The 21,031-nt window shown below is 34.7% G+C and overlaps 1 protein-coding gene across 1 annotated transcript; it reads left to right on the plus strand.

Moving 5' to 3' along the window:
• Positions 1–4,843: 4,843 nt before the first annotated feature.
• Positions 4,844–17,040, plus strand: LOC125833514 (TATA-box-binding protein). The gene is made up of 10 exons (XM_049512676.1): positions 4,844–5,046; positions 5,602–5,714; positions 6,543–6,630; positions 12,066–12,137; positions 12,385–12,435; positions 12,982–13,026; positions 13,822–13,914; positions 16,086–16,187; positions 16,291–16,364; positions 16,725–17,040. Coding segments are annotated over exons 2-10 (603 nt in total). The 5' UTR covers positions 4,844–5,046; positions 5,602–5,637; the 3' UTR covers positions 16,726–17,040.
• Positions 17,041–21,031: the final 3,991 nt, after the last annotated feature.

Raw genomic sequence — 21,031 nt, forward strand, 5'->3', positions numbered from 1 at the left:
CATATATTGGTGAAAGGGATGATCGAGTTAGTAAAAACAATGAAGTCTATTCACACAAGCATTTGCACATTATACATACCAACACCAAATTATACATACCAACACGAAATCATTGATAAAATAAATGACATAAATATTGACACAACTCAAACAGCTTGCACCTGAACAAAATAATCAAAAAGTAAGAAAGAAAGAGAGAACGCTCAAAGTTGTTAGAAACATTCTGCATTTACAACCTATCATTTAAGCTCTCAACTTCACAGTCTTTGATGGATTTATGATAATATTTAATTTTAGTTCTAGCGGCTATATCCTGACATTCATTTCCTTGATAAAAATCGTTTCCCTTAGTTTCTGATATCTAACTCTCCCGAGAAGCTCTAGTAAGTGAGATGATGTTGTTTTCAGAGTTCAATGCATAAGTTCCAAAATTTGATACTCTATTTTCTTCCCTTAAGCTAGTGTAAACAATATCACAAGATGAATCTACAATCTTTGCCTCTGTACTACTATTAAAAAATTGACTTTCTTTTGCAAAAAAGCTTTTCATCATTGTCCAACTCTTGTTCCAACAAAGTATATGCAACTTTTCCTCCTACTAACGTATCATTGGCCTCATCTCCCTCTATTATGAAATTCTGAGCAGTGTCAATTTTAGCTATATTCTCTTTTTAATGTCGAAATCTAAAACCATCTTAACATTTTCCGTAATGATCAAGTCATCTACCATTTCAGATTGAATCACATTCTCAGGCTCTGATTCATAGTCAGAAATATATGAGATTCTAACTTTTGGAGCACTATCTAACCTGTACGACACCAGAGCATTTGGAATTCTTAAGATAGTTGAAACAACTCAAGTACTCATCATCTGAACTATCCCAAGATAACTGTGCGATTTGAATGCCTCAAATTGCACCATCAACAACTCTAGTTCATGAAAGGAAAATATCTTTCTTAGTCCCATCCATAGATGTCCTTGTAGCTAGATCATCCACAACAAAATGCCTATCACTATATTCATCATGTCCTTTAATAAATTTCTTATCTACAACAAAAGGTCTATCGCTATATTCATCATGTCCTTCCATGGTTTCTGCGTATAGTCAATTAAAGAAGACCTAGAGTCATCATAATCCCCATATGATACCTTTATCAACAATTTCTTCATCTGGCATGGGCTCAGCGAAAAACTGCAAAAAGAACATAGAAAAAGATTGTTTTTTACTTGACAAAAATATAAATGTATATTATTGGAAGTGTTTTGTAACTGTTTGTAATATTGATAATGTCATTTAACGTGAGTAATGCACTAACTTTTATTTTTCATATATATCCATCACCTCCTTGAGAAGCCAAACTAGGTAGTTTGGAAGATTATAATTCAGTTGGGCTTGATAGAACTATGCGGAGCCATCACGAAGTAGCCAAGGAAGTCGAGAGAATACAATGCCCAGTATGTCGACCTTACGACTAATGGAAGACTCGCTCATGCTATGGTCGACACGGGTGAAGAGGCCAATATTATGACCAAGACGGCAACAACAAGGTTGGGGCTGAGTTACGGTCCAAGTAACGCCCATATCAGGACGGTCAATGCACCAGCGACTCCCGTGTGTGGAGTAGCACATGGAGTAAACATCACGCTGGGCGATTGGCAAGGTAAACCAGCTTCACTATCGCTCTCTTAGACCTCTTTGACATAATTCTTGGGCAAGAGTTATTCCAAAAATACCACATGGTAATCGATCCTTACCTTTAACGACTCTTTGTCATGGAGCAAGAAGGGTCATGGTACCCCTTGTTAAGGTACCAACGATGGAAGGACAAGTTCGACTAACGACCATGCAACTCGTGAAAAGCCTTAAGGAAAATGAGTCGGCGTTTATAGCCACCATTGCAAGTTCGGATGAAGAAAATGGTGATAAGGAGTCCTTGCCACCATGTATGGAGAAGGTTCTAGAAGAGAAAGCGTGATGCTAGAAAAGCCGCCAAGGTGCTTGTCTCCTAGGAAGGAGGTAGATCAGAAGACCGAGCTAGAAGAGATAAGGAAGCAACTAAGGGAGTTTTACAAGGGCATTGATTGAGTCAATGGACTACTGTTCGTGCATATGAAAAGACAAGACTCGGTTGTCCATGCAGCAGCAATGTGACGAGGTCGTCACATTAATAAGTGGGGGAGAGTGTCATGACCCGTTACTTTGCCCTTCAAATTTGGCATAAAAATAAGGGAGAAGAATCTAGAGTTATGGAAAGGTTAGTAGAAGACTCTAGAATTCCTTAGATCTTTTATTAGAAGACTCTAGAATGCCTTAAAAAATATCTTAGAAAACTTTAGAATTCTCTAGAATAGTAGAGAATTCTAGAAGAGGGACATGATTACAAATAAGTAGGGACTTGTGTAGTAATTTTTATTTATACTTTAGCCCCCTAAGAAGTAGTATAAATAGAGAGGCTCTCATTTGTAAATCATCAACCAAGTTGTAAGCAATCTTCTGCAAAGCAATACAAAGTCTTCTTAAAGCTCTCTTGTCTTTCTTTTCATTCTCTTAGCGATCTTAGTTTCAAAAGGCTTACTTGAGCCTCAAAATCTAAAATGGAACACGAAAAACACAAGAACAAACAAAAATTAAAGGCACAACAATTGAAATCATTGAAAAGCACAAGTAAAATTGAATATCAACAACAAATCCAAATGAAAAAAGAAAGAAATATTAACACACCCAAAACAAATTTGGTCTGAAATTAGGGAATACTTTTTAATGAACTTTCAATTTTAAGGAAAACAAAGATATACAAAAAAGATCAAAGAAACAAGAAGCTTACATAGAAATTCGAATGAATGTTGAACAAAGGAGAAATTTTGATGAGCATAGAACTACGAAGTAAAAAGTTGAAAGAAGAGGCAAGACAGTAAACAACAATGAGGTGTACATAGAAGACATATGAGTTAGACACGTAGCTATATTTGAGCATTAAAAAGACAAAAAAAAATCATCAAATGTGATGATACAGGCATGTTGAAACAAGCCTTTTCTAATATAAGAGTAATACATAGCGAAATTTTACTTTTTCACTTACCATTATTCTTCACACACACACACACACACATATATATAAGGCCGATATACTTATTACTCAGTGATACTATAAGAGTATATATATATATATATTTGTGGTATCATTATGATTTCTTATTCACACCTTACTTATTAGTCAATGATATTATTACAATATATATAAATTGTTGTAGTATCATCAAGGTTTCTTGTTCACACCCTACTCATTAGTACACCAATTTCCATTTAATTAAACTGTCATTATTGTATTACCATTACATCACATCCAAGTAACAAGAGCAAATTCCACCAATCTAAATCGAAGTTGTGCCCCATTAACATAATTTTGTATTTAAAAAAAAAAAAACTACACTAAATGTCAAATGTAATTTTTGCAGATCCAAAATCACATGTTATGATTTTTTTCTTATTTATTTATTTATTATTGTAGTCTAGTAATTTTTTTTATTAGTCTGAAAGTAGTCAATTAATATTTTATATTTTTGTATTCATTTTGTTTTTTCAAAAGACAAAAATATAAAAAAGAGAAAATAAATTTAAAAAGATGATAAACAAACCAAAAAAGGGAAAAAGACCAAAAGAAAACAAAGTAGGCGAAAGAAACAAATAATAAAAATGCTACCAAATGATATCTCTAATAAAGGTTGAAATGAAAAAAGAATAAAAACAATAAATGAGAAAAGAATAAAAGAGAAAATAAAAATAATAAATGAGAAAGAGCAAAAGTAATGAACAAAAAATAATTTATTTTATTTTCTTAAAAAGGTAAAAATATAGAAAGAGAAAAGAAGAAGAAGATAAACTAATAATAATAAAAAATAAATAAAATTGTTACCAAATGGTATCTCTAATAAATGATAATTTGAAAAAAGAATAAAAATAATAAATGAGAAAATAAAAATAGTAAATAAAAAAAAACAAAAGTAATTTATTTAATTTTTTTTTAAAAAGGTAAAAATATAGAAAGAGATAAAAAAAAAAGAATATAAACTAACAAAAAAAATAGAATTAATAAAAATATTATCTAATGGTATCTAGAATAAAGGATAAAATAAAAAAGAATAAAAATAATAAGTGAGTAAAGAATAAAAGAGAAAATGAAAATAATAAATGAAAAAGAACAAAAGAAATAAATCACAGCACAAAAACAATAAATGAGAAAAAAGAACCAAAATAATTAATAATACTCTTTTCGTCCACTTTCAAATGTTATGTTTTACTTTTTGAAAGTCAATTTGATTAATTTTTAAAATTAAATTATATTACATTAATTCAATATTTTAAACAAAAAATCTAGATATTCAAAATCTATACGACTAAAGGGGGGACATGAACCATAATTTATTTCGAAAGAATGGGTATTTGGTGAATAAGTTTGAATTGGACTATAAAATTGTAATTATTTACTGTTTTGTGGTCCATTTAGGTAGTTTTCACTTATTTATTACTCCAAAAATGCATCTAAACATTAAAAAAATATTAGTACTTAATAATAATAATTGAACAAGTAAAAATAGAGCGGTTAAAATGTATTTAAATCCAAAATGGCCAATTATATGAGCATAAAGAGCACGTGTCTCTTGATACTTGCCATTAATATGGGGCTGAATTGAGAGAGGTGTTATTACGATTGTACCCATAAAAAACATAAGCATCTATTTTGTGTCAACTGAGGGGTAATATAGTAAATTAGATGCGCAGGTTATCACACAAATACTCGAATTACCACACGCCTCTCCCATAAGGTCTCTCTTAAGATCGTTGTTCCTCACAACTCTTCCTTCCCCCCCTCTCTCTCTCTATATATATATATATATTCATCCTTCCTTGTCGCTCTACAAAGATCTTCTTCATATAAAAGAATCCTTCTTTCAAATTCTTTACCCGCTACAAATTCATTTTTTCTTTACAACAAGCAAAATCCTCCAATTTCAGCAAACCCTAGTTTTAGATTTTCAGTTTAAAGGTCTGGATCTGACCCTTTTTTCATCATCCGCACATGTTGTTTTGTTAAATATTCGAGTTTTATTGTAACAATTTGTGTATTAGTTCAATTGTACCGAATTTGTGCTACTCCACTTTTATTTATCCATAGGAATATAAATTAATTTTATTGGTTTAGCAACACTAGTTCTGATTCTCTCCATGTTGGGTTTAATGGAAAAATAACAATTCATAAGAGAAACAAAAAAAAAAATTGGGTTTTGATTTTCGTGTTTAGGTGAAGAATTTTGACAGAAAAGAACATTTTTTTCTGTTGAGATTGGTGTTATATGGTTTGGAGGATTTACTATTTTCATAATTGATGAAGAGATATTGACTCTGTATAAATGTAGATAACTTTTAGTGTTAGGGAGCTCAAGTTTTTGAAGATTGAATTGGAACAGCTCTAAAATAGAGCTAATTGATAGTGAGGGTTTTTATATAGCATACCCAACTAGCTTGGGATTGATTCGTAGTAGTTGTATTGTTTATCAATCAGAAATTTATTCTATCTGCTAACTTTAATCCCTTGTTGTAGAGTTTTGTGTACGGAAGGGACTAGGTCAAAAGAGGAATGGCAGATCAGGGATTAGAGGGGAGCCAGCCAGTGGATCTTACCAAGCACCCTTCTGGAATAGTCCCTACTCTGCAGTAAGTTAATTCTTATCACTTCTACTAACTTTTTCACCTATAAAAACCAGTAAGAAGGCCTATGAATTGTTTACAAGTCATTGATCATTTATTTCTGTCCAAGAAACTTAGTGTTTGATTTGATTTTTTAAAATGTAGTGTCATAAATTGTCAAATTATTGTTTTGGAAAACAAATATTATCAATTGCATTAAAATGGAGTGAGTAGTACTGATATCCATCAGATATCCACGGCTCACTCGGGGATTTCTTTGTTATCAAGAAAAACATAGACAATAGAGAAATTGGAGACGGGAAACTGAAAATTTGTAGAAGGGAAGTTTGGGTCATAAATTTTTTGATCAAGAACTTTGAGAAGGTTCAACAAGCAAGAGCCTGCTTGGATGGGCTTATCACTTTGGCTTATTTTTGTCTTAAAAACAATTGCTTAAGCCTTAAAAGCACCTTTTTGTTTTACCTTCTAATACTACCAAAGTGCTTAAAAGCTATTTGGCTTAAAGGAACTTGATATAAGTCTATCCAAACCGGCAGTAACTTCTGTTAAGAACTTTGCGATTCCAAATATTTGGGTCTTGTCAAATAGGTTTAGAACATTAAAAGACGTGGAAATATGTAATTAGTCAATAATCCTCTTCCACTATTACCTAGCAATTTTTCTTAGTATGCTTTCTTTTTACCTAAACATACTTGTCATTTCTGTTTACACAAGTTCAATGAGTGATATAATTACTTCTAATATGTTAGGTTGATTGGTGCAATAGTAGTGTGTTTTTTAAAAGTATATTTTCCACTCAGTGATATATGCATCTGTCGTTTTTTTAACTGCTAGGAATATTGTCTCAACGGTTAATTTGGACTGCAAGTTGGACCTGAAAGCTATTGCACTTCAAGCTCGAAATGCAGAGTACAATCCGAAGGTATATTTCTGTGTTGTAGTTGTTATTGTAGTTGGTGATACTGATAAGATACTAGATCCTCTGAATGCACATTCAGGATGTGTTTTATCTAATATGTGAATGGAGCTATGTACTATTAGATCTGCTTATGAGACTGTAAGAGATTTGCTATTTTTGCTTACCTGTTGCTTTCGATTGATTTGATTGATTGAACTTCATGAATTTGAAAAGTAAAAAACAAACAGTGTTGTTGCTTTCGTGGTTATGAATGTTGGGAGATAATAGAAGCTTCCCGCGGAACTAAATTTTATTTGAGCATGTGACTATTTTTCCTGACAATAACTCATGAGTCAATTTTCTCCCTTTACTGGTTTCCCAAATGACGTTTTTATATAAGGATTCCACTTCAAATGATTTGTTTTTAATGTCCAAGTGTGTGATTTCTTCCCATGTGTCCAAGCCTTGGTGGACAGTACCCCATGGAATGAGTCCAGGTTCGTGCACATTGGCCTGGACATTGTGTTTATAAAAACAAAGCCTAAGCTTGTGAATGAATTTTATTGTCTCATATTGCTAATGCTCACAAAAAGGAGTGTAAAGGGAGTAACAATGACCATAATTAAGGACCTATGAACAAAGTGGTCTGACTTTTTGAATGTTTGGTCACAACTAGTACCGAGGCTCGTGCTCTAGTTCTCTTGGCTCAAAAACTAAGTTCTGACGTCATCTTGATATGTTAAAATTAAATTACTGCCAGTAAATCATTCAGCTCAATCATCAACCAACTTGAGTGAGATTAAGGCCTTAATCTCTTTTCATTCTTTCCTACATAAAAACATGAAAGACTTTCTTGTGGAAGCCGAGATAGGCAGAATGCCTTTTTGCTATTCTAATTTATTATAGGAATCATTCTATATATATATATATATTAAAATAGACTAGAAGCAGACTGGTCTTTGTCGACATGTGTGCTTCAGCATGACTCATGCGGGCAGTTCCGTCCTTTTAGTTGAAAAAATGTACAACTTTTATGAGGCTGTGGGTCCATTTAACTATTTCATTCATTGGCTGACTTATTTATGTGGTTACATGGCTACTAGCTAGGTGATTATATTTAACTGTGAAAACTTGCTCGTGGTTTTGGTATCCACTTTTGTCATGCTCATCTTGTATTCTTATAACTACTGGTGTTCATGGTTTGGTTAAAATCGATTAAATAAACAGATTTTTATTTGGTTTTGGTTTGGATTTAAGTTTTAAATATTCGATAATATTTGGTTTGTTTTTCTAAAAACAAATTGAATAAAAATCAAAACAAACCAATAAGTTATATACAAAAATTTCTAATGATATATATACAATAATTATTTTTTTACAAAAAATGCCTCTTCGGTGACGTGCCTACTTCATACCGAGGGTGTTTTTGGAATTTCGTTGTCTATGCTTTAAAGGTGCTTTACATATGCTTTTCCGCTGATAGTTTGGTCCCACATCAATAAAAGATTTTTTTCCCCAAATAAGGAGGACCCAACATGGACAAAATGTGATAACGTTATCAAACATTTGTCAAATAAGAAAATGTGTCATCTTTTGGGAGAACTACAAAGAAAAATCTAGAAAAAGTACATAAGACCACATTTAGTATGATTTTGTTGGGCCCGTGTTGGCACGAAGCTTTGCATCTAGTACATATGTATGTATGTGGAGGTTGCTCTATTTATAATAAAAAATACATAAGAACCTTCTGTGTGCATTAGCAGTTTTATGAAAGAAACTGGTGTTTCTATCCCCCTCTTTTAACCATATGACCCTCGACTTTTGTCTCCAAGCAATCTCCTCTTTCCTAGCAATCTCTTCAAATTCATTGGTGAGACTCAACCTGAATGCTATTTCTTCCTCATGTAACGCTCTGTGCTCCTGAATTCCATCTAAAGCTGCTAGTTGTGTCAACACACTTTTTTTTTGTATTCCTAAGTTCTCCTGCATAGACTTGTCCTATTCCTTGAGTTTTGCCTTCAAAGCTTTCATCTTTGTCTAAGTACAAAATCTGGATTGCCAGTACTATTGAAAGAATCCCACCAGTTCTAAGTCTTTTCTTTGAAACCCTCGGTCTACAACCACCAGTTCTCAAATTTGACATAGGATTTGGACTTTTCCCAGTCCCCACATTGTAGCATAACAGGGGAGTGGTCTGAAGTTACTTTCTGAAGCAAACTTTGTTTTATGTTCTTGAAACAGCTGTCTACATCCTCTGAGATAAGAATCCTCTCCAGTATAGCAGTTGTATCATGCCTATCCCCTTTTCTCTAAGTATACTTGCCCCCTTTTAGATCCAAATCCATAGGCTCCATGTCTTCTATAAACTTTGACAAATCAGTCATTGCTTTACTGATTCCGTGGCAATTCTTCTTCTCTGAGGGGTGTCTGGTTGTGTTGAAGTCACCACACAGAACCCAAGGTCCTGTCATTAGACCCCTAGCAGCCCCTAACTCCCCCACGTCTCTTCCCTCTCCACTCTCCCATTAGGAGCATAAACCCCTGTTAAATGCCAATCAAGCACTTGTTTTTTTTCCAGTAAAACTGCAAGGCACTGAGTACATGCCAGCACTACTAACCACTCCTTCCCAATCCCTCTTATCCCGCATAATGATAATTCCTCCCCTAGTTTCACTAGCCTCCAGTTGAACAAAATTGACCCACCTGTTCCCCATACTTCTTTCACTAGCTCTGCTATGTCCTCCCTTACCTTAGTTTCTTGAAGACAGACAATATCTGCCTTCCAAGTTCTAAGGATATTCTAACCAGCCCTCTCTTACTCCCACAATTCAACCCCCTCACATTCCAGGAAACAATTTTCAAATTCATTGATCTTTGATTGGAAGATATCCCCCTTGCTTCTAGACCCATAGCTCCAAAATTTGTTGTCTATTTCTAAACTCCTTAGCTTGTTGGACCCCTTCTTTTTAGCTGTTACTTGTGTTTCACCATTCTGCTGCTTATTGCTATCAATTTTTTTGAACAACTCTTTCGCTTTCTCCTCACAACCTTGGAAGTCAATACCAAGTTCTGCAGTTAATTTGGTGATGTGTTGTTGGACCCATTCAGAGGTGTTCAATTCCTGATCATTGCCTTCAGTTGGCATCTTCATGTTTATCGGCACTGCTTCATCCTCAATTTGCTTCACAATCTGAAATTGCTCTTCTGATCGCATAGAAACCAACTCGCTTCCACTTGCTTGCACTGTTTCTGTCGGGTCTGGGGGCATTGGGAATTGTTCGACCCGCGAGCTTGATCTTTCCGATGTAATCTGGGTAGCCTGCGACTTGTTGTAGCTGTTGATTATTTGGGACTTGGCAGTATTTGCTTGAATTCAATTTCCATGGTAATGTCCTCCCGTTGGGCCTTTTTATTGGAGTCTGGTAATTAAAGTTATTGGGCTATTTAAATTAAAGCCCACTTTTGAGACTTTTCCAATTTGCTCTGCTTCAGCCCATAAAGGGCCCTTTTCTTTTAATTGTCTTCCATGTGTATTTAAATTTAAAATCTTCCCTTCCTCTGATGTACCCAGATGACAGTCCTCGTGGATTCCCAAGACTTTCACCCAATTGGGTATCTGTCCCATCTTAGACTGCTGTATCATATTATCCTAGGTCCTCGGCCTAATTCTTCTTTCTTCTCCCTGGCAGCCCTGATAGTGACAGGTGCTTCCACCCATATTGGAATTGTACACAAGTCCATCTCTGGTTACCTCTATCCTCCGTCGGAACTGGTTTGCCATCTCCTTTAACTTTGATACGAGCCCAGTGTAGATGATTCTTCAGCATTGTTTCCTCCTCTGTCTCTATGAATCCACCACACTGATCTTCAATCTGTTTGAGAATCTCTTGAGACCACAAATTTAATGGGAGCCCTAGAATTCTGACCCATATCCAGTCTCTGTTTATTTCCGCCGGCCAGCAGCCTGAAGTGGGTTTCCACCATTCCAGCACCATTCTCGTCTTCCTCTACTCCCAGACCCAATTGAGCACATGTTCTGCACTTTTCCTTGATGGTAACTCGAAGAGAAAGAGTCCGTCATTCATCACATGAACATTGACGCTCACAGCTGATTTCCATGAGCTGTTTGCTCATCCCCTTGCATCGTTCAGGGTTGGAGGTTCCTGTGATTGGAACTTACCAACTAAGCATCTTCCCAGAAGATCTTTTTCTAATGCTGTCATGTCTTCCGTGATTTCAATGCTGGCATCATTTATTTGAATCTCCGCCTTCTTTGAAGCTGCTGTTTCCCATCTATTAGTATTGCAGCCTCTTTGAAGGACATCTCTAGTTTGCTCGCAGTGATTGTTTGAGGCTGCCTCTCTCTTTCTGGTTCATAAATAAATCTTGCTATTTTGTGGGCTATGTTTGTCCACCCACCTCCGTGTGTACTTTCCAGTGTGATAATAATAGATTTTTTTGACCTTGTAAGGCAATGGAACTGATGTATCTACCATTATCATTGTATTTGAGAGTACAAAAATGCTCTGAGAAATGGTCCTTTGTTCTCCATTTTCTGCATAATGCCTAAAAGAACAGCTAGGCGTCTTATTTATATGTACACACACATGGATAATCTGCTTGCTGAGCTTGGGTTTGAGCATAACTTGTCATCGGTTTTAATATATTTGTACATGCATGTATATGGCCATGCAATGTTGACTTATTGAACTTGGTCTGTAAGTGGCACGTCAGATCATAATCCAGCTTGAATTTTGATAAAAGGCTGGTGCTCGATCTTTTACAAAAAGTCAGTATTCTGGGCCTTTGTGGCTTGCATCCATTATCGGCCCATCTTTTCCATTTATTTGATTTCTCTTTTTTGTGGCTCGATTCTTTTTGGCACTTAACAATGCAGTTAATTATTAAGTCTTATCAGTTGGTCACCTAGCCTTCAATGTGAGCTTTCTCTTTCACTTATCCAAAATAAGTTCTCTTAATTGCTTACCAACTGGACCATGTTAGCTAGGAATTGGTCAGTATTGTTACTGGATAGCTACTTAATTATGTCTCCTGTGTTTGTTTTTTCACCTTCTTGTTTATGAAAATTTGGGTAAGGCTCTAAAACGACATATTTGATGTTCCTTTTTAAGGTTTGACAAATTAATAGAATTGCAGCAGTTTCATACAAAGTAATCCACAAATCATTAAAAGTAGGTATTCTATCATTAATAAAAGGTTGATATGTTAAACATTTAGTTTGACACATAAATTTGTGTATAAAGCAACTTAGTAACAATCGTTTATATTTGTTTCTAAAGTTATACTTCTTAACTTGTTTCATCGGTCATCACTGTATTCTAGTAGGATTGCTGAAACAGACTATTTGTGAATATTTCTATGTTGTATCAGCAGTGTTTCTTTGTCAAGCAATTGAGAATGAAAGTATATATTACTTTAACAATTTGTTGTGCTTTCAGCGTTTTGCTGCAGTGATCATGAGAATTAGAGAACCAAAAACTACAGCGTTGATTTTCGCTTCTGGGAAAATGGTATGTTCTTAACGGCTTTTGATGGGTTTGGTTTTAGCAAGTATTGGCATTGTTTCTGATCAAGTTGTTAATTAATTTGAATAATTCTGGAAATTTCTTACAGTTTCAAAAAAAAAAATTCTGGAAATTTCTTACATAACCTTGTTATAATGAACTTCTCATTGTCCGTAAATATTCATTTTGTTATCTGCTGGTGATAAAAAAGCTTTTGTTATCTGTTTTTTAATTGTTAGTTTATCTGTCTCAGGTTTGTACTGGAGCCAAAAGTGAACAACAGTCAAAGTTGGCAGCCCGGAAAGTATGTACTAGTTAATAGCTAGTATTGTATCCTTTGTGATGAATCACCAGATCCTAATCTATGTTCGATGAATCAGATAATTCTAATTTGGATTAAGGATCAGTGTAGTATATTTCTTGAAAAGGTCCAGACTGTTCAACGAGCTTTTGATGTCGTATATTCCCTCCATTTCATATTACTTGACCCATGCTGACTTAGCACAACCCTTAATAAAACTTTTGTTAGGGGTGTATTTTATTAAACTAATTTTATTAGTGATACTTTGCAAATAGCACAAGCAAACCGGAAAACGGAACTCTAAATTTGACTATTATTACTTTATGTAGTTATTGAATACTAAGGGTAGTATGGGAAAGAAATAGTACAACTCTCTTGATTTGCTAAAATGGACAAGTAAAAAGAACAATCTATTTTTTTATAGAGGGGCCAAGTAAAATAAAACGGAGGGAGTAGTAGTTATTTTAAGAAATCGTCAAGTTCTCAAATTTCTTTTTATTTTTCAAGTACTTATCTTTCTTATTTTGATGTTCTACTAATCTTTTTCAGTATGCTAGAATCATTCAAAAGCTTGGTTTTCCAGCCAAGTTTAAGGTAACCACCATCGCTCAGTTATTCAGTTTCTTGACATTTTATAGGCAGATATTGGCACATCCCTTCCCTCATCCTGAATGTGAAATGAAAATAACAAATTGGTAGAAGAAAATTTCCTCTTCAGCGAAAAAAATGGAAAGAGAAGAAAAGAACTTTTTATGTTCCCATCCTTGTTACTACATTCTTTACAGTTTTAGATGTTTTTCCATGAGTGCAAACTCTTTTCTAAGGTTCTACTTCAGAACTACACCTAATGGATATATTCCACTATATCTGGATCCAACCGTTCAATGCTGGTACCTATTTTCACTTGAGTCCCGCATAAATAAATAAGAGGACTTTCAAGTATATTTAGGATTCCAGCACAAAAGACAAATCAGAATACTGCTTTGAGACCGGAGGAGGTGATCGATGCAACTGCTCTGGTGCTTTGTATTCCCTAGAATCAAGGGAAAAAGTAAACTCACTACCTCCATCAACAAGTTGTGCAGAAGAAACCCTCTAGCTGCTTCTGTGCTGGGATGTGATTGAAAGCATGCAGTACACATTTTGCAATGCTCCGGAAGCGGCTAAGAAATATTTCTTTTATATCAAGAATTAGCACTTGTTTTGAAATGCTTCAAAATGATTTAGAACTCTTTTAGACATTCCTTTCTTCTTTGGTTCTAGTATTGTGGAAGCAATACACAAATAAAGGAGCACTTGTTTCCAAACAATCCCTAGTCTGTAACTTTGTTCTTTTTGTTGTTTCTGCTATATGTTTAAGTTATTTACACTGATTTTGCTCCATTGCAGGATTTTAAGATCCAGAATATAGTTGGTTCTTGTGATGTTAAATTTCCTATTCGACTTGAAGGCCTTGCATATGCCCACGGTGCTTTCTCAAGTGTAAGTATTGACATATATCAGTGTGCATAATTATATTGTAATTGCGATGGCTGTTGTACCTGTAAGCCCTTCATGGAATTTTGATTATTTGATTATACTACTGGCCAACAAAATTCAGCATTTATTTGCCTTCTTTCTATTCAGTCTTCATATGTATAATCCTGTAATTGTATGTATATCAGAACAAATTTTAAAATTTCAATTTATCATTCCTTTTGAATTGTACTGTTGGAGGTAATATTCACCTTTTTCCTCATTATGTCTTTTTATTTATTAGTCTTCATTAGTAACAGATAAAACTCCAAAATTGATTTATTGTTGGTTTTAGATATTAGATATTGTTGACCTGTTGTCCTTTATGTCAATTGTCTTGGAAATGATGGCTATTAGGAATACACAGAACTTTGTAGGCTCTGGTACCTTATGCGTGGTTAACAGAAGCTTTTGGTAGCACAGAATAAGCAAGCATGAAAATGTAAATCTTTTCCTCAAAGTGGTTGGACCATTAATCAGAGAAAAAACTAGGTCATGGTTTTTGTTGAACTTTGGATTAACTGCAAATGGTGCTGAATTAAAGTGATAAAATATCTTGGTCATAAATAATCCACCTATCCAATTGATATCTCCTGTTTTGACTGGTCTGAAATATTAAACACACTGTAGAACTTCAGACCTTCTACTATTTATATTTATTAACACTTCTAAACCATGATTTGATGTTCCTTATCACTATTGTTGATCAATTACTACTATAATATACAACAAAAACAACAACATACCCAGTGGAATTTCACAAGTGGGGTATGGGGAGGGTAGACTGTACGCAGACCTTACCACTACCTCGTGGAGGTAGAGAGTCTGTTTCCGAAAGACCCTCTGTTCAAGTGTAGCAAGTCCAAGTACAAAGAGTAAGAAAACAGTGACGAAAAAAAACATAGCCATGAACAAGGGAAGCAGTGCAAATCCTGCAAGAAAGGAATAAGAACAACAAAATAGTGCGACACTCGAAACACAATACACAACAAACTATGATAGATACAAAAGCAAGAACTACAATATTACGGCTAGTACACCGACAAACACCTACACGCCTAAACCCTCGGAAAGCAAGAGAACATTCCACTACCTACTAACCTTCTACCCTGATATGCGTCCTCTACACTCTCGTATCTAAGGTCATGTCCTCGGTAACCTGAATTTGAGTCATGTCCTGTCTAATCATCTCTTTTAGTATTTCTTCGGTCTACCTCTCGTACCTACTATAATATGTTTTTCCTAAAATATAATTATGTTGGTCAATTTAATTTAACAAAATTTGGTATGCGTATTATAACTCAGTTATAGAGAAACCAGTTATTTAACTGAATTAGATACAGATGGACAAAGGCTCAACTTAGATTGTGATGTGTGTCCCCGGTGTCTGGCAAAGAACTTGTCTGCATGCTTTTTGTATCTTCTTGTCATGCAGTCTGTTAGTACTTGTTACCTATCAAAAGTTTACAACCTTCCTGGTTGTATGACCTTGTCGCTAATTGAATATCTCCCTCCTGGCCACATTGGTGGGCTTAGGGGGGGGAGGGTGAGAAAAAGTATGAAATACGAGAAGATAAATAAAATCTGGCGCCTCAACTCTAGCCTTTCAGTACACTTGCTTCCCTTCATCCTTTGTGGTCAAACTACTCTTGCCAAATCATGCAGTTCTTAGTGTCTCTCATGGTCATCTGCTTCATACACGTATGTAAGAATCTTGTAGGCAACTTTCTTATGACATTTTGATTCCCCCCAGTCCACCACACCCTTTTGCAATATCGTGAGCTGTGAGCATGTACTAAATTTAATTGAATAATTGTTTTGTAGGGTTAAGTTGTTCCATAATAGGAGAGTGGTATGATTGTATAACCAATCCCGCGTGCTTCATTTATGATTTGTAATTTAAAATGATTCCCACCCTTATTTCTGACGAGAAATGCAACTGGTACATAGTTCCAAGTGATTGGTCAAGGTGGGGATGCTTGAGCTTCAGTACCGTGATATGTTCATTCGAATCAGGACGTCGTAAATAGAAAATCAAAAGAACTGTTTAGTGGGATTTCTGACGGATAAAACCAGTATGTTGACTTGATTGTTAATATTCTTCCTTGTATTTATCATCTTTCATTTTCTTTGTACAGTACGAGCCAGAACTATTTCCTGGATTAATATATCGCATGAAACAACCAAAAATAGTGCTGCTTATTTTTGTTTCTGGGAAAATTGTCATCACAGGAGCCAAGGTAATACAATAGTATCTGCCTGTTAAAGATTCTTCACTAAATTTCTGAATGTTATGCTGGTGATTTACCATTTTATCTTACTAGGGATTTTATTGTATTTCAGGTTAGAGATGAGACATATACTGCCTTTGAGAACATATACCCAGTTCTTACCGAGTTCAGGAAGAATCAGCAATGGTATGATGATGGGTTGTTTATATATGCAATTTTTTGTTTGGCATGATAAAATATTAGTCTGTTAATCAACCAGGGAGAGGGTGTTCATATGCCCTTTAAATATGTGTACTCCTAAGTGGTTACTTAACATGCATGAAGACTCATGCAACACTGAAGCTAGTGTTGTGTTAAACTTTTAGCTTTGAAAGAAAAGACAAAATAGTTTGTAGGGAGAAAGAAGATGATTAGCAGTTTTAAAAATGAGGGGCCAGGGTATTCTTGTTTTAGCACTTTGTGCAATTTTTAGAGTGGCTTATTGCTATTTTATACAAGTAAATGTAGTTTGTTTCTACAACTTATATTACTATTGGTTGCTTGCAGAATTGATTTGATGGACTGTGGAGCATCTGCTATGACTAACTGCAAGGGGTGGTTCAAAATTTGGAGACTTGTTTGTTTTTTCTTAATTGTAGATATTCTATAAATCAGGCATCGGCTTTTGTGGAAGGTTTGTTTAAGTTACAATTGATAGGTTGGAAGATTAGCAAGATGGGGATAACTGTGTTACTTCACCTGTAGCATATCATAAAATTTCAATTTAGGACCAAAAAAAGCCAAACTGGTCATTGGTTCCAAATTTATTGTACTTGTTGAGTCTATAATGCTTGATAGCGGCCTTTTGGTTTACTTTTCCTCAGTTTAACCTGTGCCTTATATGCTGAACGTTTTACCATGCCAGTTTTATTTACAATATATATATATATATATAACAGCCGAACAAAATCTGTGAAACGAGGATACAGGAATCTCTTACAGCGTATGTACAAGTTAAGTTTTGTTCTACATCGTTTTGTATCCAGTACTTTCAGATCTTTACATCTCATTTCCTTTGCTAATTTCAACCCTTCTATGATGCTGCTGCATAGTTATGTCATGAGACTTGAAGTAGGCTTCGTTTTATTTCAATATCCCATGAATCACTTGCCTCGATCATTTCCAAAGATTCTTCCGAAAGCAGCATCTCCAGTTTGAAGCTTAATACCAAATTATTAGTACTTTATCAATTTCATCTGCATAATCTCGAAAGTGTTTAGATTTGGGGTGTCTTTGGTATGAAGGAAATTGTTTTCTTGGAAACCAATTGGATTTTTTATTTATTTTTTCATGTTTGGTTGGTGGGTTTTAGTTTTTGGTTCGTGAACGAAAACCATTTTAAAGAAAATATATTTTATTTTTTGCTAGAGAGTAGAAAATAATTTTTGGCCTGGAAACCAATTTTGATGAGCGATTTAGCACATGATCTCGAAACACAAACTAGGACACAACCTTGACAATAGATTTGACATCTGACCCAGGACCTAACCCTGGCTTTTGACTCGAGATTGACAATCAAGTTGGGAACGAATATCCAACCCATGACCTGACCTCGACACCTGAACTTGATTATGATCCATCAATCCAATTTTTGACACTCGAATCGAGACCTGACTTCCAAATCAAGATCTGACCCCCACAACAATAATTGATGCAAGACCCAAAATTCGACTGTCAAATCAAAATTTCGACCCTAACTTTCAAATCAAGATCCAACCACATCAGACTCTTTCAATCTCAATATGAGATTTATTTATCTTTCTAACAAAATAAAATTTAAAATTTCTTTTGTGAGATTGGAGGAGGGGGGAGGGGGGTAGTAGGGGGTCGAGGTAAGAGGGTAAAAACACAATTTTTTAAAAATTTGAAAATATTTTTCAAAAACAAACTTTAAAATTATTTTTTAGGGGGTAGGGTGGGGTAAAAATAACAAAATTTTTAAAATTTGAAAATATTTTTTTAAAACAAACTTTTAATTATCTTTTAGGGGGGGGGAGGGTAGGGGTCGGGGGGGGGGGGGGGGTAAAAAGATAAAAATTTTAAAATATGAAAATATTTTTCAAAAACAAACTTTTAAATTATTTCTTTTTTGGGAAAAGGGTCAAATATGCCCCAAAACTATTCAAAAATGTCTAGATATACCCCTCGTTTGAAGTTTGGCTCACTCGTGCCCTCACTGTCCAACTTTCGCATAGATATGCCCTTGTACACGTTAGTTGGTTTGCTGGAAATAACCAGCTCATTTTTCTTTTCTTTAAATGACAAATGGAATTGCCACGTCCCTTTTAAATTACCACATGGCATTTATGTTTTTAAAAAATAAATAAATACACCTCTTTCAAATAACCTATCCGACCCGGTATCAACCCTTTTAACCTGTTCGTAAATCAAAACCCTTCTTCATTACCATCAAAATTGTGGTGCTAGGGTTCTTGAGAGCCATCATTACCCCCATTGATTTCATTTCAAGAAGCTTGCACGATAATAGAAAGAGTGTTCTAGTATCTTCCACTATTCAAGTTTTTTAAAAATGAGTCAGGACTTGAGTGCTACAGGTCAGTCGACGATGAACTGTCAATGTGGTATTGCAACGAGGATTTTCATAGGTTTCACTCCAACAAATGTTGTAAGACGCTTTTATAAGTGTTCTAAGCCTAATGTAAATTTATCATACAATTTCATTAATTTTTAAATTTTTGGCCATTGTTGATTTCAAATTCATAATTGTGCAGGGTTATAAATGTGATTATTGGAAATGGGTTGATGATCCGCTCCATCCTAGAGTTGCAAATTTCATTCACGATTTAAAGAAGGAAAACGATAATCTTCATCGTGAAAAGAAAGCTTTGGAGACAGGGATGGTGATCTTGAAAGTATTTGGCATCGATATTGAAGAAAATTGTGAATGTCTAGATGAGATTAATGTTTCCAAGAGTGAGCAGGTTGTCGTCGATAATGAAGAAGGTTGTTGTCAATAAGTCTTTGGTGGTTAATAATGATGGGATTCAAAAATCTTAGAATTTTTTTATAGAATGTAGATTGTAATAGTTATGTTGTGGTGGTGTTTTGCAACATTCATCACATTTTGGGTGATGAAATAATAGGTTCCTAACTTTTTGTCATGTGTATTTTGTAATCTTTAACTTAGAAAACGTTAACCATATGTGATGTGGTTCATGACTTTTGAATTTTAGTAGATATTTTGATTTATATGATATGTTAATTTCAATATAGCAAAAATTGTAATGTTGTATCAAACATATTTGATAATTCAATTTCAATTGGATAATTTTGTTGGTTGCTACTTTGTTGCCTTACCAAATCAAAGCCAAAAGAATAGACACAAAATTGGAACTTCAAGCCACCAGATTTCTTTTAAAGATAAACTACAGTTTGAAATCTACATTCTTACTATATTACTTTAGGCCTTGTAACCTATATTACTTAAAAGGCACGACAAATTTTGTATAGATAATTTGAAAATATCAATAATATTGCAATGGTGTCATAACTTCACATAAATTGAAAAAGCCAAATAACATAAATACAACCAAACGAAGGTGTCATTAATGCCATTCTACAAAGGCATATGAAAGTTTCACCTAACTTAATCCTCATGAACTATCCCCAAAGAATTAGTTGTATTGTTTTTCAACCAAATGAGGTTAACCATGAGCATTAACAAAAAAATTAACATAGAAAATAAATTGCGAGGAACTATCTTTGGGTGCTGGTTGTCCTCTCCCCTTAACTCCATCATCTTGATTCTTTTCTTTTTTGCCTCCATCTGCACATGTCCAGCAAAGATAGCTTTTTCGCCCTTTTATGTATTTTTGATCGGAGAATAAGGTAGATTAGTTGGCACTGATGCACCAGTGTAATCTCCAGCAAATTGAATTTTTCTTGTACCAGTTGGAATAGTTTCTATCTTCAACTTCTCAGCCCTTAACTCTGATTCACAAATCATCATTGGTCTTAGAGGTGGGTCTTCTTCATTTTCAACATCAGGACCATATGGTTCAAACTCTCGTGTTTCAGCTAGTGATCGAAAAGTAGACTCTTGTGTACCAGCTTCGGTCTCGTATTCACAGACATTGGTCTTTTTCCTTTCCTTGAATGTGCACATTTTCATTACACTTTTCCTATAATTTTTTTTGTTATCATTAAGCATATTGTTAATTAGCTTACAGTAAAAAACAAGGAATATTGCCAATAAGTATTTTGTATCTTACCTTGTAACAACTCCTTACATTGTGGTTTGGTTCACAACAATTACCACATATCATTTGAGTCCCCTTTCTGGACTGAGACCATTCACCTTTTTTTTTTTTTTTGCTTTGTCTGGTTCTCTATTCCTCTTCATTTTAGGTCTACCCATTTGTTTCACAACATCATGAGGCAATATTGCACTTGAAGGAGCAACCTTCCAGAACTTCTGACCTCTTATAGATTGCATCTTGTTTTTATAGGTTAGCCTCCTTGCTATGTGCTAGCACGGGCACTTGTATGTATATATGTATATATATATTCTTCTCCCATTAGACTTTTCAATCCTTTGCTCTTTTTTCTTCTCTCTTCCAATTCTCCCCCTCTACTTTATTTGACAGGGGCGGAGAATATTACTCTATCAATAACAAGAAAAACGTAGCAATTTCGTTTCAAATGGTTTGAGCTTGGAAGCAACCTACTAGCTATAGGCGAGAACAAACTACTATTGACTGCTTAGCCTATCTATTCTATTATGATCGGCTTGGAGACATCAGAGGAAGACCACCATCTCTCTCTCTCTCTCTCTCTCTCTCTATAAATAAATA

This window comes from Solanum verrucosum, unplaced genomic scaffold (assembly GCF_900185275.1).
Source record: "Solanum verrucosum unplaced genomic scaffold, falcon-dt-bn FXZP01000105.1, whole genome shotgun sequence".
Taxonomy (NCBI): Eukaryota; Viridiplantae; Streptophyta; class Magnoliopsida; order Solanales; family Solanaceae; genus Solanum; species Solanum verrucosum.

Excerpts from the sequence above, each read along its gene's own strand:
- LOC125833514 (XM_049512676.1), top strand. The coding sequence starts at position 5,638 with ATGGCAGATCAGGGATTAGAGGGGAGCCAGCCAGTGGATCTTACCAAG. Across the intron at positions 5,715-6,542 it reads GGAATAGTCCCTACTCTGCA|GAATATTGTCTCAACGGTTA; the intron begins GTAAGTTAATTC and ends TTTAACTGCTAG. Across the intron at positions 16,188-16,290 it reads TTGTCATCACAGGAGCCAAG|GTTAGAGATGAGACATATAC; the intron begins GTAATACAATAG and ends ATTGTATTTCAG.